At 38.2% G+C, this 25,169-nt stretch overlaps 1 protein-coding gene across 1 annotated transcript in view; it reads right to left on the reverse strand.

Annotated features, from left to right (window-relative positions):
• The window catches only part of hnrnpl (heterogeneous nuclear ribonucleoprotein L), a 36,162-nt gene that overhangs the window by 6,972 nt on the left and 4,021 nt on the right, over positions 1 to 25,169 (reverse strand). Inside the window, exons 3-12 of the mRNA XM_061898057.1 lie at positions 22,033 to 22,270; positions 20,613 to 20,700; positions 19,460 to 19,554; positions 18,282 to 18,354; positions 7,885 to 7,920; positions 7,615 to 7,683; positions 6,687 to 6,931; positions 6,487 to 6,608; positions 6,196 to 6,397; positions 6,065 to 6,122 (exon numbers count right to left, since the gene is read on the reverse strand). Coding sequence (XP_061754041.1) covers positions 6,065 to 6,122; positions 6,196 to 6,397; positions 6,487 to 6,608; positions 6,687 to 6,931; positions 7,615 to 7,683; positions 7,885 to 7,920; positions 18,282 to 18,354; positions 19,460 to 19,554; positions 20,613 to 20,700; positions 22,033 to 22,270 — 1,226 coding nt within the window. The remainder of the gene's footprint in view (positions 1 to 6,064; positions 6,123 to 6,195; positions 6,398 to 6,486; positions 6,609 to 6,686; positions 6,932 to 7,614; positions 7,684 to 7,884; positions 7,921 to 18,281; positions 18,355 to 19,459; positions 19,555 to 20,612; positions 20,701 to 22,032; positions 22,271 to 25,169) is intronic.

Here is a 25,169-nt window from a genome sequence, read left to right on the forward strand (position 1 = left end):
TGAGAAAAACAATAACCCGATGAATGAGAACACCCATAAGCCCATTCATCTTGTAATATAAAAAAACTCCATCCATCCATCCATTTTTTACCGCTTATCACTTTCGAGGTCGCTATAGCCTATCTCAGCTGCATTCATTCTATAAATATGACATGGTTTTGGTAATTTAATTTGTTTTAAAACACAACATATATCCATCCCTAAATAAGTTTTATAAAGTAAAAAGACAAATCTTGTCAAATATATTTATTTTCCAAGAGTCAAGTCAAGTCAGTGTTGTCACAGCCGCCTACGGGTTCGAACCAATGGCTTGACCGGGAGGCCGGACTTCCGGGACAAGGATGTGAAGCAAGTGACGCGTGTTGTGGAGTTTAAAGGGGAAAGGAAAGTTGCTGAAAAAGATAGGTGGGATTTTGTCCATTGTACGAGAACGCTGCATTTTGTGAAAATAAATAGAGACTAACTGGTAGGTGTGTGGTGAAAAATCAAATCGAATTTGAATCGCGATTCTCACGTTGTGCGATTCAGAATCGATTCAAATTTTTAAAAAAATGATTTTTTTTGGGTAATTTTTTTTTTTTTAATCAATTTAACAAAACAATACACAGCAATACCATAACAATGCAATCCAATTCCAAAACCAAACCAGACCAGACCCAGCAACACTCAGAACTGCAATAAACAGAGCAATTGAGAGAAGACCCTAACACGACACAGAACAAACCAAAAGTAGTGAAAGAAAAATGAATAGTACCAACAACAATATCAATGTTAGTTATGATTTCAGCATAGCAGTGATTAAAAATCCCTCATTGACATTATCATTAGACATTTATAAAACATTTTTAAAAAGAACAATAGTGTCACAGTGGCTTACACTTGCATCGCATCAGCTTGACAACACACTGTGTCCAATATTTTCACAAAGATAAAATAAGTCATATTTTCGGTTTGTTTAATAGTTAAAACAAATTTACACTATTCTAATCAGTTGATAAAACATTGTCCTTTACAATTATAAAAGCGTTTTACAAAAATCTACTACTCTGCTTGCATGTCAGCAGATTGGGGTAGATCCTGCTGAAATCCTATGTATTGAATGAATAGAGAATCCTTTCAGATCGGGAAATAAATGGTTTTTGAATCGAGAATCGTGTTGAATAGAAAAAAAAAATAGATTTTGAATAGAATCGTGACCCCAAGAATCGATATTGAATCGAATCGTGGGACACCCAAAGATTCGCAGCCCTACTAACTGGGAGTCTGTCAGAGCGGCCATTACTTGGTATATTACAATATTGACGGACAGCACAGCACGAAGACAGTCTGCAGTGTTGACATTACGTATCTTGTCGGTAATTATTTGGCGGGCAGCACTGACTCTTGCGTTGTTTTAAAGATTAACTGTCAACTAATTGCTAGTCTCGCACGACACCCGGTCCATGTATCTATGTTTACACTCCATAATTGCCAACCCTCCAGATTTTCCCGGGAGACTCCCGAATTTCAGTGCTCCTCCCGAAAATCTCCTGGGGCAACCATTCTCCCGAATTTCTCCCGATTTCCACCCGGACAACAATATTGGGGGCATGCCTTACAGGCACTGCCTTTAGCGTCCTCTCTCACCTGAAAAGGATACTATTATCAGAACAAGTTTTTTCTGCTTTGAGTGTTTCAGAGTTGGACATGTGTTTTACTGAGGTGGCTAACTATGATGCGTGCAGTTTATCAAAGCAACAAACAAACAATCGGAAAATCCCCGTTACTGAGGAGGCTAACCATGATGCGTGCAGTTTATCAAAGCAACAATCAAACAATCGGAACATTCCCGTCGTATCAACTCCTAGATATGGTCGTAATTATACTGAATGCACTGGGCATAATAAACACAACATTATTAATATTGCTACTACGGATAATTTGATCAAAAATTCCCTAAAACAGCCCACTACCTATAATATAGGTTTTTTAAACATAAGATCATTGTCTCCAAAAACGTTGTTAGTTAATGATATCATCAGAGACAACAATCTTAACGTCATCGGTCTCAGTGAAACCTGGCTTAAACCAAACGACTTTTTTGCGCTAAATGAGGCATGTCCTCCTAACTTTACACATGCGCATATTGCCCGTCCGCTTAAAAGGGGTGGGGGGGTCGCACTAATATACAACGAAAACTTTAACCTTAGTCCTAACATAAATAATAAATATGAATCGTTTGAGGTGCTTACTATGAGGTCTGTCACACCGCTGCCTCTACACCTGGCTGTTATCTACCGCCCCCCAGGGCCCTGTTCGGACGTTATCAATGAATTCTCAGAGTTCGTTGCTGATCTAGTGACACACGCCGATAATATAATCATAATGGGGGACTTTAATATCCATATGAATACCCCATCGGACCCACCGTGCGTAGCGCTCCAGACTGTAATTGATAGCTGTGGTCTCACACAAATAATAAATGAACCCACGCATCGCAACGGTAATACGATAGACCTAGTGCTTGTCAGGGGTATCACCGCTTCCAAAGTTACGATACTCCCGTATACTAAAGTATTGTCCGATCATTACCTTATAAAATTCGAGGTTCAGACGCATGTTCGTCAAACTAATAATAATAATAACTGCTATAGCAGCCGCAACATTAATACGGCCACAACGACAACTCTTGCTGACCTACTGCCCTCGGTAATGGCACCATTCCCAAAGTATGTGGGCTCTATTGATAACCTCACTAACAACTTTAACGACGCCCTGCGCGAAACCATTGATAACATAGCACCGCTAAAGTTAAAAAAGGCTCCAAAAAAGCGTACCCCGTGGTTTACAGAAGAAACTAGAGCTCAGAAATTATTATGCAGAAAGCTGGAACGCAAATGGCGCACGACTAAACTTGAGGTGCACCATCAAGCATGGAGTGATGGTTTAATAACTTATAAACGCATGCTTACCTTAGCTAAAGCTAATTATTACTCAAATCTCATCCACCGTAATAAAAACGATCCTAAATTTTTGTTTAGTACGGTAGCATCGCTAACCCAACAAGGGACTCCTTCCAGTAGCTCCACCCACTCAGCTGATGACTTTATGCAATTCTTTAGTAAGAAAATTGAAGTCATTAGAAAGGAGATTAAAGACAATGCGTCCCAGCTACAACGGGGTTCTATTAACACTGACACGATTGTATATACGGCGGATACTGCCCTCCAAAATAGTTTCTCTCGTTTTGAGGAAATAACATTAGAGGAATTGTTACAACGTGTAAATGGAATAAAACAAACAACATGTTTACTTGACCCTCTTCCTGGGAAACTGATCAAGGAGCTCTTTGTATTATTAGGTCCATCAGTGCTAAATATTATAAACTTATCACTTTCCTCGGGCACTGTTCCCCTAGCATTCAAAAAAGCGGTTATTCATCCTCTTCTTAAAAGACCTAACCTCGATCCTGACCTCATGGTAAACTACCGACCGGTGTCTCACCTTCCCTTTATTTCAAAAATCCTCGAAAAAATTGTTGCGGAGCAGTTAAATGAACACTTAGCGTCTAACAATCTATGTGAAACCTTTCAATCCGGTTTCAGGGCAAATCACTCGACGGAGACAGCCCTCGCAAAAATGACTAATGATCTATTGCTAACGATGGATTCTGATGCGTCATCTATGTTGCTGCTCCTCGATCTTAGCGCTGCTTTCGATACCGTCGATCATAATATTTTATTAGAACGTATCAAAACACGAATTGGTATGTCAGACTTAGCCCTGTCTTGGTTTAACTCTTATCTTACTGATAGGATGCAGTGTGTCTCCCATAACAATGTGACCTCGGACTACGTTAAGGTAACGTGTGGAGTTCCCCAGGGTTCGGTCCTTGGCCCTGCACTCTTCAGCATCTACATGCTGCCGCTAGGTGACATCATACGCAAATACGGTGTTAGCTTTCACTGTTATGCTGATGACACCCAACTCTACATGCCCCTAAAGCTGACCAACACGCCGGATTGTAGTCAGCTGGAGGCGTGTCTTAATGAAATTAAACAATGGATGTCCGCTAACTTTTTGCAACTCAACGCCAAAAAAACGGAAATGCTGATTATCGGTCCTGCTAGACACCGAACTCTATTTAATAATACAACTCTAACATTTGACAACCAAACAATTAAACAAGGCGACACGGTAAAGAATCTGGGTATTATCTTCGACCCAACTCTCTCCTTTGAGGCACACATTAAAAGCGTTACTAAAACGGCCTTCTTTCATCTCCGTAACATCGCTAAAATTCGCTCCATTCTGTCCACTAAAGACGCTGAGATCATTATCCATGCGTTTGTTACGTCTCGCCTCGACTACTGTAACGTATTATTTTCGGGTCTCCCCATGTCTAGCATTAAAAGATTACAGTTGGTACAAAATGCGGCTGCTAGACTTTTGACAAGAACAAGAAAGTTTGATCACATTACGCCTGTACTGGCTCACCTGCACTGGCTTCCTGTGCACTTAAGATGTGACTTTAAGGTTTTACTACTTACGTATAAAATACTACACGGTCTAGCTCCATCTTATCTTGCCGATTGTATTGTACCATATGTCCCGGCAAGAAATCTGCGTTCAAAGGACTCCGGCTTATTAGTGATTCCCAAAGCCCAAAAAAAGTCTGCGGGCTATAGAGCATTTTCCGTTCGGGCTCCAGTACTCTGGAATACCCTCCCGGTAACAGTTCGCGATGCCACCTCAGTAGAAGCATTTAAGTCTCACCTTAAAACTCATTTGTATACTCTAGCCTTTAAATAGACTCCCTTTTTAGACCAGTTGATCTGCCGTTTCTTTTCTTTTTCTTCTATGTCCCACTCTCCCGTGTGGAGGGGGTCCGGTCCGATCCGGTGGCCATGTACTGCTCGCTTGTGTATCGGCTGGGGACATCTCTGCGCTGCTGGTCCGCCTACGCTTGGGATGGTTTCCTGCTGGCTCCGCTGTGAACGGGACTCTCGCTGCTGTGTCTTAAATCCTCTTTGGACTGGACTCTCGCGACTGTGTTGTATCTATTGTGGATTGAACTTTCACAGTATCCTGTTAGATCCGCTCGACATCCATTGCTTTCCTCCTCTCTAAGGTTCTCATAGTCATCATTGTCACCGACGTCCCACTGGGTGTGAGTTTTCCTTGCCCTTATGTGGGCCTACCGAGGATGTCGTGGTGGTTTGTGCAGCCCTTTGAGACACTAGTGATTTAGGGCTATATAAGTAAACATTGATTGATTGATTGATTATATATGTCTCCGTTATCCATAGGTTTATCTATAACTCATAAAGTAGGCAGGCACGGAGCTATTTCTCAGCGTGTGTTTATTCCAGCCGGCACGTTAATACACTGACACACAGCATCTGGATTCCTATCATGCATTGCTTCAAAACTATGGCAAGTAGTAATGTCCAAAAACATAACAGAGACGAAGGAGAAGAACAAAGGAGAGACATGGCAACAACTAGTAAGAAGAAGTACGCTTGCAAGTTCCAAAATGATTGGAAAAAATTATTTCAGTTCATCCAGGACAGCTCGAAAGGGAAGGGGTATGATGCCTGCGAATTTTGTAGCATCTATGCTACACTCGTCTCTGGTTATGTAACATAACAAGCACTTTTCACTGACAACCCTGGCTCTCGTGTCGTTTTAAAGACAAAAACAGTCAACTGATTTCTAGTTCTGCACAATAACCGGTTTATAAAAATTGCGGGGGAAAATATATATGAATTACATTTTTTGCAATGAAATTATTTTAGGCCATATAGCCTAGCATTATTTTTATCACTGAGAATTGTTATTTTTCCATGGCTAAAATGTCTAAAAAGTAAGAAGGGTTTTTAATAAGTCTATTTAATTCCCCTGATCTCCTCTTTCACTGTCACTTATTCACTAGTTACCTCTTGAATCACCAGCTAATATCTCCTATGATTTGTAATCTAACTCGGAATCAATTTACAACTTTTATCTGTTGAATATTTCACCAACGTTGGTACCCATTTTAAATTTATTACAATGAAAAATAAAATGTAAAATAACTACTCACTCTTTCCAGTGAAGAGTTTCACACTTGCAGGGGTCTTGATTCCTAAGTCTTCACAGACCTGCAAGAAAAGCATGCTTCAGTAAAACAAATACAGGGAACATTTTCGTTCAAAGTCTTGTGGCTTTTCTAACCTGTTTGAAAACCTCCTCAGAAATGTCAGGCTGAGCATTGAAGAAATGCAAGACATTGCTCGGGTGCTGGATACGGTTCTTGGCTGCCTGTTCTGGAGACGTGAAGCGGTTGTTGCGGGAGCCGTGGAAGTCTTTGAAGCTACTGGTGTTGTCGTCTAATTGGTAGCTCTGTCCTGGAACAATAGCCTGCTGCTTTGACACACTATGGAGGAAAAAACAAACATTTTTACCACAGCATTGAAAGCGTCTCTCGTCCACAACTTCTAAGATTTTAAGAGCACTGCTGCTTACCAAACGTTGAGTTTTTGCCCAAAGAGGAAGTTGTTGTTAAGATGTGTGATGGCTCGGTCCACAGAGTAACAGTCACCCATTTCAACCATTGCAGCCCCGGGCTTGCTCTTCATAAACTTAATCTGCAGGAAACACAAATGTGCAGCTTACTACACACCACCAAAATGTAATTCATTACAACTTCAAATAGGTCCACTCACCCTCTCCACATTTCCATAGAGGCAGAAGATGTTGAAGACCTTGTCAGCGTTGATCTTTGAGGGCTCAAGGCCATACACCATGAGAACGGGAGAGTCCGCGTGAGGACCATACTCAGGGGCTGGTGGCCCGTATCCAGGACCGTAGCGCTGATTGCCGCGACCACGTCCGCCCATGCCTGGCCCCATGCGGTGGGGTGGACCATAGGTGTCATCATTGTAGCCATGATAACCCCCTTGAGGGCCCACTTTAAAATAAAGGGTGGAAAATGAAGTAAGCAGAGTCTTTATCATTTAAAGCCTTCACAGTATTTCACTTTCAGCATAATTCCAAAATTGACTAAATTAATTTGTTTCCTCAAAATTCGAAGCTGAGGCGCATGTAAATTGTAAATTTGGAGTCCACCCGTGGTACATTTAATTGACATGATTTAGAAGGCACACACCTGCCTTTAGAAAAAAAAGGTCTCACAGTTGACAGTGCATTTTAGCACCCAAACCAGGCATGATTTTAAATAAATCCCAGGGAGGATTGATTTATCAAGATTAATTTTCATCAAGATTTGTGTTTTCAGGCACACATCTTGAGAAAGGGTACAGTAAACAATTCTCCTACTTTGAAGGTCCCAAAGAGCAGAGTGGCCTCCATTATCAGTAAATGGAAAAAGTTTGGAACCACCCATGCCCAATGATCGATGTGCCAAGCCTGTGGCATCATATTGAAAAAGATTACGGAATGTGCATCCACAAAGTATTGAGCAAAGGCTGTGAATACTTATTGTGTGATCAAAAGAAAGCCAATATGTGTCAAACTTTGGGATGATTTTTATTTAGGAATGAGGTTGCAACATAAAATGTGAAAAAGTGAGGTACTGTGAATACTTTGTGGATGCACTGTGTGTGAGGTTGGAATTATTTGGAGAATATATACCAAAATCAGGTGGGTGGTCTCCAAGAAGAGCAGGCTGCCTCTGGCGTTTGTTGGAATTGGCATTTGGATCTACAAGCAATGATATTGATTAAATTTCTTCATAAAAACCGTCATGCATTTGGAAGTGCCTTATGCATGGGGGAAAAGTGGTTCGCATGCAGCAGAAGCACCTTGAACTTATATATTAAAACAACCAAAGATACTAATTTATCATCAAGTTCACGACATAATGGAGATTTCTTCTATACGGTCATGGCTTTACAAACACACCTTGTGAATTGTTCCAATTGCCTTCGCCATCAGCATCTGTGTAAGTACACATATACAATCATCAAATCCAAAGTTGAAGCAGAAAGCATATAATTGGCAATGTGGCATTACCACCTCTGCTGCTGATAACAATATAGGGTAAGCAACATTGGACTGCAAAATGAATTCATGGAATGTACCAGTAATTCATTAGTCGAGAAACCAAAACACAGTACAGACACTAAAAGTACACATTCATGAACATAATACAACGTCTATTCAACCATTATATAGGTTTATTTATCTGCATCACCTATTATTAGTCCACTATGTAAATAAAGATTTAATTACCCCCAGAGATGTATGTCAGTACCAATTCCCATTACCTGGGAAATGATACAGGTAGTCAACAGTACCAATTTTGCTTACTTTTGTGTGTGTTCATGTGGGCATAATATTGAATAATATATAATTATATAAAAATAGTAATTAGTATTTAACCCTGATATAACTGTCTGGTTTTGTTACACTTCTGAGTCTGATTTGCAAGTAATTTGAATTTACGAACTCCTCTATTTGCAAACTTTTCGTGTAACAAACTTTTTGATTGAGTGAAATATGCCTTCGAGGTTTAAGGTTCAAGGTTCAAGTTTATTTGTCACATGCAGACTACGCCACAGTGAAATGCTTTTTCCATGCTCTTTAGATATTGGGTACAGTGGGATCCAAACACTAGTTGCCGAATCTAATACACTAAATACAAAAATTTAATAGCTCTGATGTACATTAATTACAAGACAATTAAGTTGTGCAAACCATGTCTCTGTGCACAAACACTTTATTCAACAATTTGTTTTGTCCCGCCTGCAGCCATTTTGAGCCATAGGGAGCAGTATCTTTGTAAAGGCGGAGCCGTCCACGTCACTAGCTGCGCAGTGGAGTACACAACTAGTCACTTCTCAGCGCTTCAGCATTAGTGCCTTTTGTGTTTTTTCACTTTTTGACAAATTTTATCCATTTTGCTAACTCAATATGAGTCTCAAAAAGACAACAGACCAGCGTGCAAGGAAGAAAGGAATCGCTATGGAGTTAAGAAAAGACTATTTGTGAGGAGTACATTATGGGCACTCGCAAGTGTAGACGAATTGATGAAGCCGGTTTTTCCCCTCAGCAAGTTTTAATTAGAATGAGATAGGACTTTTCAGGAAAAATATTCCAAAGCAAACATATCAGAGGAGAGGAGAACACTACCTCTTGTTCAGCAGTGCCTCGACCAAGATGTTTGTGATTTCTGATCGCTTGTGAGGGCACCAAAGGGACTTCTGTGTGCGCACTAGGGTTGTACGGTACACCGGAACTAATAAAGTACAGCGGTACTAATTAAATAAAAACAGTACTGTACTGCTCCTAAAAACTACAGGTCTTTTTTCTCGCGGACATGACAGCACATCGTCGTCACGTCGTGACATTGTTGGTAAAACGAGCAAAGGCGCATGTTCGGCAACACACACGTAGAGTACTTACAAACAGACAAAGTGGAGACAACCGAAGGAGAATGGACGTATTTTGGCTTCAAAACTAACGATAAAGCTGAAGCTATACACTCTTAAGTGCAGCTCTTCAAAAGGTTCCTTAAAACAGTGTTTTTTAACCATAGGGCTCATTGTTGGGCCGCCAAAAGTATATTGGTTTCTCAGCCGTGGTTTGTATGGGCTGCAGGGGTACTCAGTTGTACACACTTTTCCACTACCTGTGGCAGTAATGACAATATCAAACAAACAGAAGGAGTCTGAAGCTAAAGTATTTTCATTTGCAATGTAACTTTATTGGCTGGTTAGTTAAGAAATAGTTGTATTATTATTTAATGTTTTTATTTTAGCACTGCTATAAATAATAATAAGTAAATGTAGTTTTCTTCGGTTATTTATGAGACCTTTCTTGTACAGTATATTTGGTTAGTACTTATTTTTCTAATCAGCTTGACCTAAGCCTAAGGTGTATAAGTTACATAATATCTTGTTTTCCTATCATTTGACAAGGTTGTAAACTGTAAGTAAGTTAGCTATAATTACTAACTATGAATAAAATCAAAAGTAAGATTACTAGTGAGCCCCGTGTGCCTCTGTAGTGGAAAAGTTTGGACCGAGGTAAAAAACGTCCATCTGCATTGGCAGTGTTTTAGCTTGTTCTAAATCACCAATCTTTGCCTCCATTGCAACATCCATCCATTTTCTACCGCTTATTCCCTTTCGGGGTCGCGGGGGGCGCTGGCGCCTATCTCAGCTACAATCGGGCGGAAGGCGGGGTACACCCTGGACAAGTCGCCACCTCATCGCAGGGCCAACACAGATAGACAACATTCACACTCACATTCACACACTAGGGCCAATTTAGTGTTGCCAATCAACCTATCCCCAGGTGCATGTCTTTGGAAGTGGGAGGAAGCCGGAATACCCGGAGGGAACCCACGCATTCACGGGGAGAACATGCAAACTCCACACAGAAAGATCCCGAGCCTGGATTTGAACCCAGGACTGCAGGACCTTCGTATTGTGAGGCAGACGCACTAACCCCTCTTCTACCGTGAAGCCCACTCCATTTCCAACAAATAAACTTTGTTTCTTACGAGTGCCACCAAGACAGGATGAGGAAGAGCTAAACATGCTTCACTACACACTGTAGGAGGATACATTAACTCACCGGTACCAGCAAGTTAGCACTCCTGAATGTAAACAAATACCATGGTTGGATTTATACACATATCGACTGTAACGGTACCAAGTACAAGAGCCGTATATAGTTGATACTACAATGACTACATTGATATTTTGTTATCACAAAATCTTTAATCTTTTTTTTTTTTTTAATAGTTTATAAAGTCAGAAACTACAAGCCTGGAAAACTTAAGACTAAGAAATGACCCTATAACTTGGTATTGGATTGATACATACATTTTGAGTATTCCCCAAAACCAATGCAAAGAATCAAACAACAGAAGAATAAATGCTTTACACATTTTAACAGAAGTGCAGATAAAACATGTTAAAACAGAGAGTAAGCACATATTAACAGTAAATAAACAAGTAGATTTATAACAATTTTTTTTCCACTTGTCCCACATAATTTTGACAATATAGAATGGAAAATGACAATATGTTACTGCATGTCAGCAGCCAAATTAGGAGTCTTTGTTTGTTTATTTACTACTAAAAAATATTTTTTCTAGTGTGTTTACTAACTTATTTAATGCCAAAACTGTTATTTGATAAACATGTTTCACACAACCTAAGATTGTCTGTTCAAATAAAGAAAATTACATTTATTTGTGATACCCTTTATTTTGATAAGTATCAAAATACATTTTGCTACCGGTACCAAAATATTGGTAACGTGACAACCCGAGTATGCATGTGCTGGTCGAGCAGCGCATACAGGACAGAAGTTTCTCGTTGTTGTTATGGTTTATTAATAAAGAGGACGTTGATATATCACCCCTTTGTTATGTTTGTTTGATATACTGTACTTTATAATGTGTACAAACCTTTATTAAAATATTGGGTTTTGTCAAGGCTGGAACCTGTTTTTCATGTTTACAGGCAGAACAAAATCTGACTCAGGGAACCGGACGCCCCTGCCATGCATAGTCCCCTGATATGTCTGCCAACAGGGTGACTATCATGGCTAATTGGACTTGGGTCGCAAGCTCAGGTCTGATCATCCTGTAGCTGGCCACCTCTGGAGAGGGTGTATAGTGCTAAAGGCCGAAACACCCAGTGACCCAGAGGAACAGGACTGATGATGCGCACCCGTAAATAATTTTATCCTTCAGGTCTTCCATTCACGTTCACTGTTCACCTACAAGGCCACCAAGTGCATGTGCTCACAAAGGATGCAAACACCTCATTCTGTTTTTAAATTTGTTTTAGGAGTCTTTTTACATGTTTTTATGAGTATTTTTACGTGTTTTATGAGTTTTTTACGTGTTTTAGGTTCTGTTTTTAAATTTGTTTTAGGAGTCTTTTTACATGTTTTTAGGAGTATTTTTCCATGTTTTATGAGTTTTTTACGTGTTTTAGGAGTCTTATTATGAGTTTTAGGAGTTTTGTTATGTTTTAGGAGTAATTTACGTTTTAGATGTCACTGTGCATCTCTTCTGAGTCATTTTATGTGTTTTGGAGTCGGTTTTAATGTTTTAGAAGTTGGTTGTTGTGTTTGTAAATGTTTTACTCGTCATTTAATGTGTTATGTCATTTTATGCATTTGTGTTTCGCACAAGAGTTAGAAAATCTCACTCTGTTTTCTGGAATCATATTGAGGAATTATCTTCACTATAGAAACTTTGATTTACAAACCCTGTTCAAGAACCAATGAGGTTTGCAAATCTTAGTTCTAGTGTATGTATTCATCAGTTTGTCCTTGGTGTGTTGCAGCAGTCAGGAAGTAGTCCTTGCCAATTAAGTTCAATGTGCCATTCCTGTCTTTTGTTGAACCCTACAAATTGTTTATACTGTAATTACTGTATTTATCACACACTATTTGATTGTATGTAATGTATATCTTAGTTTTCAATACCACATTTAGAGATGTTAAAATGGCCATGTATATTCATTAATGCTAATCAGCATATAAAAATGTGAATTAGCATCAAGCTAATACATTTTGAAAAGTAGAGCCTTACTGTTTAATACTTTCTATCAGACATGTTTGCGTAGTTTGCATGGGGAATTGATTCCGCTACAAATACGCCTATTAAACCACCAAACACTTAAGCCGGTGCCAAGTCTGTGACCCAAATTGACCACATGGGCAACATAAGGTATCAAAATGTGATACGGTCTGATGTTATGTGAATCGGTACACAGTAGTACCGACAGAATTCTGTTGTTACCTATAAAAGTACAACATTCGGCACCCATCCATAACTAAACCGTACGATTTATTTACACATGAATGCAAACAAATCTCTCATTACCTAAATAAATTTGTACTCATTTTACTTAAATTATTTTTTGTATCGTGACTGCAGTCAAGGCAAACTTTGTGTCACTCGAGAAAACCAACAGTTGCTGAAATAAACACGAAAAAAACATAAGTCCGGCAAAACAATTACATTTTGTAACACTTTTCAGAACTTAATAAAGCCAATAGCAGATAACATGGTTGATAGTGCATTACAACTTCATACTCCTGGATACATAAGTAGAGGGTAATCAATAGACGTTATAGGCAGATTTTTTTTCTTTTTTTTTTTTTAAAACTTCATCTCATTAGTAAAAACCTTCCCTGCCACTACTGCTATTAGGTATTTAGTACAGCATATTAAGAGCAAACTTAAAGACAACGGGAACAGTGATTTTGGTCAACAAACAAATATGTCATTTTTTTAATCATTAAATTAGTTTTTCTCTCAGTAATACTTACAGCACCGTACATGAAGCATTGCATACAGTTGGCAGGTAGGAGGCAGTCTTCACCAAGGATGCTAGGGCAATCTTCACGAAGGATGCTATCCTCCAACGTTTGACTCCAGCCTCAACTCAGTCTCCCTCTTCATAATTTTTTTTCTTTCCTTCCTTCCTTCCTTCTTTGCATCCCCACCACCAGAGAGATAAGTACAGCCAAGCGTCCATGCTGGTTTCTTGGTTTCTGCAATTCCGTTTTCCCCCCAAAAGTTGCTATGAAAAGCAGTTCCAAGCTTACCGTGCTCTGACCACAAAGCAGGATAATTGCATCATTTGAGAGTGGGCTGTCTTTCCACAGACACACTGAGCGAAACCTGCATCACACAGGAGGTGGTAAAGGGTATCACTGTGGGCCAGTGGACAAAAAGGAAAATGAAACAATGCAAAAACAACAGAACAGGACAGATAGAAGAGAAACAGTGGGAAGATAGAGGGGGAAAACAGAACACCAGTCCAAAAATGTAGAACTTTGGAAGCAATCTGTAATCTGTTTGCATCTGTGCTTGTATGCTTGTTGAATGTTTGACACTTGTGTCTTCATGGCCCCCCCGTGGGTTATTTCTTCTTGTGTAGAAATGGGCGCTTTGTTTACTAGCGGATGGTCACTTGCAGGAAAAAAGACTAGCGCTTGACAGTAAGTCGCCCGGTATATTTGCATGATGATGTGCTGTTCCCAACTGTGTGCAGCCATGGATGTTCAGCTCGTAGTGTCATGTGTTCAACACAGGAAGGTGGAGTCGTGCAGTATTAATGTCTCAACAAGAGAAGGGCCTCTTATTTTAGTTATCTGCCAGAGTATGTGGTGTCATCTGTTCCCTCGTCAGCGGAGTACCTGAAAACTCCTTTGTGGCTCTCTGTGGCTGTGTTATAGACATATCCTGAGGTGCGGCCAACCCGCCCAGAACGTCAATGTGCTGTGTCAAAAATGGCTGCTCCTCAAGGATCTGGAGATGAGATGTGCTGTACTGGTAAACTGGTGGTGGTGGATGCTTATCAATCTATCAAGATCGATCGGTGTTGGTTACAGGAGATGTTTGCGTGGCCTTTTAGTATTTCTGTCCTTCAAAATGAAGGTGTTCGTCCATCACCAAAAATAATATGCATCCCAATGTCAGTCCCTTGTAGTGGAGAAAGTTGTGACGACGGACTTGTTATGATGAAGTACTGAGTTGAGGTTGTGTTCCAGTGTTTTGATGTCCCATTGTGTCCAATGTATCCTGAAGTGTAGATTTGCATGAATTATGGCTTTGGGTGCTCTTCTACTGCTGCTGTAGGCAGAAGTTGTTGTGTCTGCTTCAAAAATGAGGTAAGCCTGTATGGGTTCTCACAGTGAGGACACAAGGAGTTCCTCACCTTAATAAGGCAGCACAAATAAAATGACAATAGCAATAAACCTCTAACACTAAAATATGTGTGACACACCAGCATTTTTTATGCGTTATTCTAGTTGTGTATTACTGCAAATTGTTTCTCCGAAATATGGATAAAAAAGAATGACAACATTTACAGTTCTTAAATTTTTTTTTGCAAAGTATGTAACTACCCAATGTTTATGACCCAGTGGCCCTAAATTACCAGGGAGCTATTGAATACTCTTCTATAATATAAAATGATTGTGAAAATCCATGGCTTTTCAAAATGTAGTGGACTAAAATAAATTTGGTATACAACAATATATCTTGATGAAGATGTTAAATTGTATTTATTTACTTCCATCCGGAACATTACAAAATGATTTAAGTTTAAATGCTTGTTTCTTTTTGGACTTCTTAGAGAAGGCCATTGAGCCGGCGCTAATCCATTTGTTGAGCACAGCATAAAATTAAAGCATAACAGCCAGAGGCTGCAACAAGGCTGCATTCATCCAAACAAATAAACTTAATTAAGTTTCTAACATTGTTCGAAAAACGTATTGAATTAGGTTATATTTAAAAACTGGATGAATGGATGCCAAGGGCCATGTCATACTTGTCAATTTTATTGTGATTCGAGCCATCCCTTTAATCTAGTAATTGATTTCACCTCATTTAGAAGTGTTCAGACTAGGATTGTCTTAGAATAGTCAACTAATTGACAATTCGATTCAGGAATTCCTGTGTACAGCCGATGTGTTGGTAGGATGTTCTGAGATAGGGATGTACTGCTGCTAGACTGAAGACACCCATCCGACACGTGGCACGCCCAGGTCCTGGCGGACAGTGGACAAGGCGCGCCTAAGGGTGTAGCTCCTTTTGGCAACGATAATGATCCTTCCGCACGTTCACCAATGGAAACTTTGTTACGTTTATTTCCTCGAAATAGTCAAGTTTGATTGTCTTCTCTGCAATCCGGAGCCAGAGCAGACTGCGCTCTTGCTAGCATACATGTGTCATACACACTAGCACAAAATAACTGTTTTGCCCATAGTTGACTAATCAAAATCTAAGGAATCAAATTTGACTATGAATAGTCCTTAGTCAAAAACTGTCCGAGAACAGACTAACCATGAAATAATCCAAATAATTTTCACCTAAAAAAATGTTTTTTTAAATATGATTCTTAAACGTTTTTCTAACAGTGTGTTTTTGATGTTATTTAAAATATCACTTTAAACAGGGTACTTACTGTAATGCAATTTGAGGTGGGAATTTTTGTGCAGCTCACAATTCAATCCGATTCCTGGGTTGACAATGCGATTCACAATCAATTCTCGAGGCAGAACAGATTCTCGATTCAACATGATTCTCACAATGTATTATTTTTTACAACAGGTTACAACATTTTTTTTGTTTGCCGAGATAAGATGTATACAAGCAGTAACTAATAAGCATGTCTGTTTTAGTCACTATGTTATTTAGTCACTACAGTAATTACAACTTGTGTTCACATCCACAGGAACCACATGGGTTAGCCCAGTGGTTCTCAAATGGGGGTACGCGTACCCCTGGGAGTACTTGAAGGTATGCCAAGGGGTACGTGAGATTTTTTTTAAATATTCTAAAAAAAACAACAATTCAAAAATCCTTTATAAATATATTTATTGAATAATACTTCAACAAAATATGAATGTAAGTTCATAAACTGTGAAAAGAAATGCAACAATGCAATTTTCAGTTTTGACAGCTAGATTTTTTGTGGACATGTTCCATAAATATTGATGTTAAAGATTTATTTTTTTGTGAAGAAATGTTCAGAATGTTCATGAATATTTTTATTTTTCAACAAGTTTTTAGTTATTTTTATATCTATTTTTCCAAAAAGTTTAAGAAAGACCACTACAAATGAGCAATATTTTGCACTGTTGTACAATTTCATAAATCATAAACTGATGACATAGTGCTGTATTTTACTTCTTTATCTATTTTTTTCAACCAAAAATGCTTTGCTCTGATTAGGGGGTACTTGAATTAAAAAAATGGTCACAGGGGGTACATCACTGAAAAAAGGTTGCGAACCACTGGGGTAGCCTATTCTATACAACCTTGCTAGTGTTCAATTCTCAGTCACAGATCAGTTATTTATATTATTTACAGGCAGCAGCACGCCCCGCGACCCCGTAAGGGACAAGCGGTTGAAAATGGATGGATGGACACATTAACTTGCTTCATTTATACATTACTTTGGCATTTTTGGTTTGATGGCTCTGAAATGAGCCTTCCTGGCAAATTTTTGAACATTTTGCATTCTGCCTTGGATTTTATAGCCAATTTCTCTCTCTTCGACTATTTCTCCACTTTTAACTGCTCCAATGTGTCTTCCTAATCTTAACCAATCGTGACTCATCATATTAAACCAACAAACCAATCATGGATTTTCTTATACGTAAACCAACCAATCATCATTGATGTTTCCCGTATAGTTTGTCCCCCACCCGTGGAGTTGCTTTGCTTCGTAGCTTAGATTTTTAAGATAATCATTTTTAATGGAAAACCATAGTTTTTACCACTGGATGATCAAAAACCGTAGTTGTTGGCAGGTATGGCAAAGAGACGGATTAAGATTTTAACACACATTGTAGGTCGGAAAAAAATAAGAATAACGGAAATTTAGTGTTATATTTTGACAAAGATAAAAAAAGACAGATTTCCGACTATAGACGGAAAAATCACATGCCTGCTATATGTGGACCGGAGCTAACAACATGGCTTGCCAATACTTTTAGAAATATGAAATTGTCAATTACAATTGAACTTGTTTATAATGATAAATTGGAACTTGACCAATATAGGTTGTCAACATTGCTGCTTAGTGATCTTACAACACATTTCACAAAAAATACCCGTTTAAGTTAACATTTTTATGTTGACCATATACGTCAATGTTGGCTTAAGCAGGCACTGTCAACATAAGCGGATCGACTGTATATGTGGACAAGCAGCAGCAACATAGCTCACTAATATTAAGTGAATGCTAAATAAAGTGAATTGTTAGAAAGGATACAAACCAATTAGATGCCAAACTCTTTTTTCATTGGGACCTTTAAATGGAGAGTTGACTTGTGAAATTAAAAGGCAAGTCACTGAATTAAAAAAAAAAAATAGCCATAACAAAATCTCCAAAATGTTTGCGAAAGTATTTACTGGATTAGACAAGGCAGGGGTGTGAGGTTGTGCAGCTGTCTCATGCTGTGGAGGGACTTATGTGGTGAATGATGCACTTGTTTAGGGCACTTACTGGGTGGACTAAAGTGCTTTGAGCTGTACTCATGCATACAATAAAGTACTGGCTGCCCATGAGGTTTCTCCTCATGTCCTTAATGTGACTGCAGTGTAGCAAGAAAATACATTGAAACGGTGACTGCATTGCAGGAATATTGCCCTGGAACACTAAGGTTAATGAACATGGTGGGTGGACAGAGGAATCGTACATGAGTTTAAAGGCAATATCCCTGCAGTGTAGAGCCCTAACACCCAATACAGTGCATAATAAATAGAAAAGAAATAGGAAAGGGGAAAGAAGGGTTAGGAAGTCCAGTACCTTGGCCACTCAGACCGGGGTTTGTGTAGTCCCATGTGCCCTGGTCATTCTTGAAGACATTTAGGCGAGATGGCTGTGGATTTTTGTCAAACAAATCAAATTAAAAATCTTTCCCTAACATCAAGTATCATTTTAAAGGGAACTGCGCTTTTTGGGGGGAATTTTGCCTATCGTTCACAATCAATATGAAAGATACGACAGTTGTTTTTTTTGCATTCTAACTTGTAAAAAAATTTAAATAAAAGTCTGCTTACAACGCAGCCAATGGGGGTCCTCTTTCCACCCATAGAACCCAATAAAAAGACATCCAAAAAGCACCAACATTACTTCATTTACATGTCATGAATTGAATATTAACCAAGTATTGGAGATATTGATATTATAAGCGCTAACGCAGAAAAACTATTTGTAGCAGCGCCGCAATCATTGGCATGTGTAGCTATGTTTACATCATCGAGTGGTAAGCTGCTTCCTTGCCTCGGTGCTTGTGGAAGTTTATTGTAGATCATGAATTGTGCCTTTCACATTGACAGTAGATGGATGATAGACGGATGAAAATGTAACTCGATAAGTTGGTACACTGACAGCCAATTTATACCCAGATATTGTGAGAACGACACGAAAGGACTCTTGGTTCCATCCCCTTTTTCTTCGGGAGAATTATGAGTCATTCATCATCTAAACGAGACAATAACAAGATTTTATCAGTTGGCATCCAAATGACAGAAGACCTTGTACAGTAAATTATGTTTTATTTTGTGTTGGCTCTCATGAAGTCTGCAGTGAGCAGTAATGAGTGCTGAGGGGGGAAGCAAATGTGAGTCGTTTTTTTCAATTAATGCGCTGCGTATGCTTAAATTCAGCAAAATACATAAATATTAAATGTTATTATAAAAATGCCCATTACTACAATACATATTTACTTTTAGTGTGTATATAAAACCTTAATGGAGGTGTTTAGATGCTTTTTAAGGGTTTTGTTGACAGAATAGAGTGACTACTGTGGGCTCTACTGTAAGCGGACCTTTGATTGTATTTATTTAACATTTAGAAAGCATAAAAAAGAAAAACATGTGTGTTTCTCTTACAAAAGGGTTGTGAATTAAAGGCAAAGTTCCAAAAAAGTGCAGGTCCCCTTTAACAGGCGCAAATGTTGATTTGAGCCACCATACATTTACCTTGGCATATTCTATCTTCAGTGTGCAGCAACCGGAGTAGATGTCAGCCCCATTAAGCGAGGCTTTAGCCCTCTGGGCACTTTGGATGGAGTCAAATGTGGCAACAATATGTTAAGGAGAGTTTGAGCACATCTATTATCATGAACATCATTGCTGATACATGTAGTGTACCGTATAACCAATGAATTGAGCACAGTGGTAACTCGGTTTTCATTAATAATCTCTTCCAAAAAGGGTTGACTAAGAGTAAATAAAAATTATAATTTAAATCGATAAATTAATATTGACCATTAAGTTTACATTTATTGAAGATTCTTGTTCGCAAAGAAAGTGATAAACTGAGAAGGAAAAAGGGGGAGCCATGCGAACACCACTTTTGTACTTTTAGATTTAGAAAAAAATTTAAATTATCAATAGATTTGATCTGTTACATACTTTTGATTTAAGTACATTTTAAAGTGCTACTGTACAAACAAATGTTGTAAACAATGTACAGCTTAGCCATTAAAACAGACAAAATACTAGGACTAAACTTTGGGTGAAGCATAAGAAACAACATGCAAAATAGTGGGTCATCTAAGTGTTTCATGTTTACTCTTATATATATTTAGTTTCTATTAGTTATTTTTTCCAAAAAACTTGGTCAAAACATTTCAATGTGTGTGTAAGTATTTTTTGAGCACATTTAACAGTACTGCGATAATCATAACCGTGATCATTTTGATCATGATAACCGTAATATGAAATATTCACATTACATCTGTAGTATATGAAAAACTAGGGCAAACTTCTGCCAAACATTTTCATCAAAAACTTAAACCTTGGAGTAATGAGGTACACAAAAAAACGAGGAACCACTGTATGTCTAACACCTGCCAAGAGTAAACATACATTTTGGAGCAATTTAAATTATGACGGACACATCCATTCATCCATTTTCTACTGCTTGTCCCTTTCGGGGTCGCTGGAGCCTATCCGAGCTGCGTTTTGGGCAGACGGCAACACAGTTAAATATATTTTGCGAAGGCTTGCAGGAAGTACTACAAAATTGCTATATACAAATTGACTCACAATATACGAATAAAAACAATTACAATATTAGTCCAACTCGAGTGAGTTAAAGAAAACTGACATACGAAAATGACAAAAGGATATTCGACCATGGCCTGAACACCATTCTTTCTGAAGATGACGATCCTCTGTACAGGACCACAGTTGTTACATACGGTGTACAACACATCCTGTAGAGAAGAATAGATTTGGTATAAAGTGCGGAAAAACATTATTTGATCCTCTGCTGATTTTTACAACAGACTGTGAGTGTTATAATTTATTTGTATTTGATGAAGAGCATATGCTTTATAAGCAAAACATGACTAAGTACTTGGTGGAGAAACCTCTGTTGTTAACCATAGACATAGGGTTGGACACATCTAGGGATGCATTTTGGTCCACTCGTCTTAACAGATTCTCTCCAAACCCCAAATATTTTGTCTGGACAGTGGCTATGTTTCTACAGGATCTCAATGTGCTTCGTTTTGAACCACTTAAATGTTGGCAGTAATGTTTTGAGTCACTGTCATTTCGAAACTAAGACCTATTAACAACCCATCTTCAGTGTTCAGGCCAAGAGGTTATTACCTAAGATTATACAATACATGGCTATATTCATCAGTCCCTCAATGCAATGTAGTTTTACTGTACTCTTTCTTCTATCATCTTCCACTTATCTTCTTTATTTTATTGGACTCTTTGCAGAGAAACAATCCCAAAGCACAATATTTCATATTCAGCATTTCCCTGCCTCAAAACACCTCAAGTCCATTTGAGGGCAAAGAGCTCAATCTTGTTCTGATCTCACACATCAAATTCTCCCAAGACGTGTGTGAGTCAGTCAGGTGTTGATTGAACCTTGCGGCAGTGACGTATCTTAATCCATTACAGTAAATTGTATCACTAATGCTGTTCTTGCTGACTGTTATGGACCGCGGTCCAAAACATTTTGACATCAATAACCATCTCTTCCTTTCTTCTGGGCTGGTCCCGCACCTTTACTCCACTAAATTACATTTAGTGGGGTAACTTTGGACTTAGGGGAATTGACAGTTACTTTGTACTTCTTCCAGTTTCAAATAATTGCTTCTTTCTCACCAACCTTGTGTAGGTCTACAATCTTGTCAATGAGGTCCTTTGAGAGCATTCTGGTTTTGACCGTGTTGGTGGAGAGATTTGAATAGAGTAGAATGATTCAGTTACATGCATCTTTTGTTCACATCAGTTGAGTTTGAGAGTACTAAATTATGACTGAATTGTGTGATTTATGGGCACAAAATCCTAGTTAGTAGGAGGATCAAATAGTAATTTCATTAAAATAAACATACCATTAAAATTTTTGATTGTTCATCTTGCATCTCTGTAAGGACGAACACTTCAACAAATATTATGAGCACATTATGGTTTAAAATGTCTGCTTGTTGCTTAACTGCTAGTTGGCAGTTGGCGTTAAATTACCCAAATCATTTGTATCTGCATATGAACATGCACACAAGTCTTATAACACATATTCACATTACCGTTGTGATGGGATAGATGGGATTTATGATTGTGAGCAGCAACACATTGTTCACACTCCGGGTGTCGTCAGAGTCTCCTGGGCGAGAGATCTTTTGGCTTGTGGAATAATTGATGAAGGCGGGGTGGCCTGCAATGTAAACTTGGTTCTCAGCTGCAAATGTAACAGCATTGCAGGATCCATTCAAGTCTTCAAATTCCACCAAGGCTTGGCGCTTATTGGGCATCATTACCACAGAACTATGTTTGGGGGGGAAAAAATTACAACCCATAAGATTGGCTCATCACACAGTCACATTTTTTTATTTAATTCTCAAAATGCAAGACTAATATGAACATAGGCATACATTTAAAATAAACTATACAAAGGTGAATGAATAGAACTTTGTGGGGTCAAGGTCAACAAAAACTTGAACATTTAAATGTTGATAAAATTAACTGAAAAATTAGGGATGTAACCATATGAAAATTTTATATTACGGTTATCGTGACCATAATTGTTAGGGTTATCATCATTATCAAGGTATATTCCAGCTGCTGCTGGAATTTTAATTTTCCTGAAGGAACTCTCCTGAAGGTATCAATAAAGTACTATCTATCTATCTATTAGAAAATGCTCAAAAAGTACTAATACACAAAGTCTCTTTTGACCTAGTTATATTTATTTTTAATAACTAAAACAGACAAAATGTTAGAAAACCCACTATTTCGCATGTTTTACGCCTCTTATGCTTTACTGTGTCTTAGTATTTTATCTGTTTTAATAGTTAACCTTATATTGTTTTAAATATTGGTTTGTACAGTAACACTTAAAGTAAGGCTGGGCGATATGTCGATATATATGCGATATATCGCGGGTTTGTCTCTGTGCGATATAGAAAATGACTATATCATAATATTCAAGTATACGTTCTCGCACAGTTGTTTTTAGCTGCGGGCATTACTCTACAGGCTCTTCCCACTCCTTCTTGTGTCTCCTTCTCACAGTGTAAGCGCAGGTTTTTACACACGTCACATACTGTCACGTCATACTTCACATACGTATACGCCCCCGCCCACCAGAGAAGTAGCAGCGTGGCTAACGTTAGCCGTGATGCTAGCGGAGTATTGTGAAGGTGCGAAAGAAGATACGAATCTGGTAACAAATGAAGGAGGAATTAATTCCCAAGAAAAACAGCACGGGGTCCATCGTCTGGCGGTGGTTCGGCTTCAAGCAGGAATATGTCGAATAGACAACTTTAATTTGTCAAGTGTGAGGCACAAGTGTTGCTACCAAAAGTAGCATTACTGCTAATATGTAGCATCATTTGAAAAGTCACCTGCTAATAACTTTAATAAATAAGTTTTGGTAAATTGACTTAATTGTGATTTCCCCTCTGCATGAAAGTTTAAAATGAGCATATATTAATGCAGTATGAACAAGAATGTTTTAATGTAGAAACGTTGAATCATCATACTGCTGTGATTATATGCATCAAGTGTTCATTCAAGGCTAAGGCAAAATACAGAAATATATATCATATATCGCGATATGGCCTAAAAATATTGCGATAATAAAAAAAGGCCGTCTCGCCCAGCCCTAACTTAAAGATTTATTTTAAAATTAAAAGTGTGTAACAAGTGGAAGCTTTATTATCAAAGGTCTCTAACAAGCGTTGCGGTGTCCTACTCTGTTCATAAGTCTTGTCTCGTATTCATGTTGGAATTTAAGCAAGCGATTTGGCACTAATGAGTCCATGAGTTTATCAAATCACCGTTTTTCGATAATTTTTATTTAAAACAATAACATTAATTGTGGTTATCATTATTACCATTTATTGTTACATCCTTATGCAAATAATATTTACATTAGTACCATTTCCTAAATGCATTTTCTAGCTAAAGATTATTTGTTTTACTCTACAAATGAAAGGGTCCTGTGGACAATTGCTGGGTTGTATATGAAGTAACATGTAGTTGCCTCAGACTTCAGCACTTGAGGAGAAAACAAGCGTATTTGTAGCAAAAAGTCAAGTGAAAGCAGAGCAAAAATGCCAAATACTTACTTGTGAACGGTTGCCCTGTTTTTGTTATTTTTATTTCTTTAATTTGTTCATTAGTTCATGTAAACTGTACACTTCAAGTGTATAGCAGATACATAAATAAAATAATCGGTTGGCATTTCCTAAAAGCTTATTATGCCTACCCTTTCCAAATTCACTTTGTACATGTCAAATAAAGAAAAGAAAACAAAAAAATTCAATAACAAGAATAAGAAGAAATAAGAATTTTAAGAATTTAAGAATTAATGACCCATTACCTCCCTGCTTGGCACTCAGCATCAAAGGTTGGAATTGTGGGTTAAATCACCAAAAATTATTCCCGGGCGCGGCCACTGCTGTTGCTAGCTGCTCCCCTCACCTCCCAGGGGGTGCTCAAGGGTGATGGGTTAAATGCAGAGAATAATTTCGCCACACCTAATGTGTGTGTGTGACAATCATTGGTACTTTAACTTAACTCTAACATTTGGAGAGAGGATGCAGTCTCAACCTCTGGAAGAGTGTTAGCTACTATCTTGCTAGCTAGAGAACAAGTGTGAGACAAAGTTGTGTGAAAAAATTTTTTTAGCCAAAGTCTACACAAATTCAAGTACGTTTTAAAGAATATGCCTTAAAGAAAACCCACACATTAATAAATGAGAACCGCACACACATATCATAAAATTAAACATACAATCTATTAAATAGCCATCATGTTAAGAATTAATCAAATATAGAATTCTACACAATGAGCACTTTAACAAACGCTAACCGTGCGCACGCGCCAACATTTAAATAATTAATCAAAGTTAGAATTCTAATTTGAGTCATTATATTGGTCATTTTAAATTTTGTAACAGCTAAATGAGCAGCACAGTTAAAGCATAAATACATATTTATGAATTAAGTAGTAATATTTGTTGTTCGTTAGCACATGGCTAAAATAACTTAAACTGCATTTAGAAGTCGATGGAAAATTTTGAGCCACTGAATATGTGTACACTTTATTATTCAAATAGTCCACTAATTGTTAAAATAATTGATGACTAATTAACTATCAAAATAATCGCAAGTAGCAGTCCTACCCGTGATGTTGATGCGAGTGGCGGTGCTGACTAGCA

This window comes from Nerophis ophidion, linkage group LG04 (assembly GCF_033978795.1).
Source record: "Nerophis ophidion isolate RoL-2023_Sa linkage group LG04, RoL_Noph_v1.0, whole genome shotgun sequence".
NCBI lineage: Eukaryota > Metazoa > Chordata > Actinopteri > Syngnathiformes > Syngnathidae > Nerophis > Nerophis ophidion.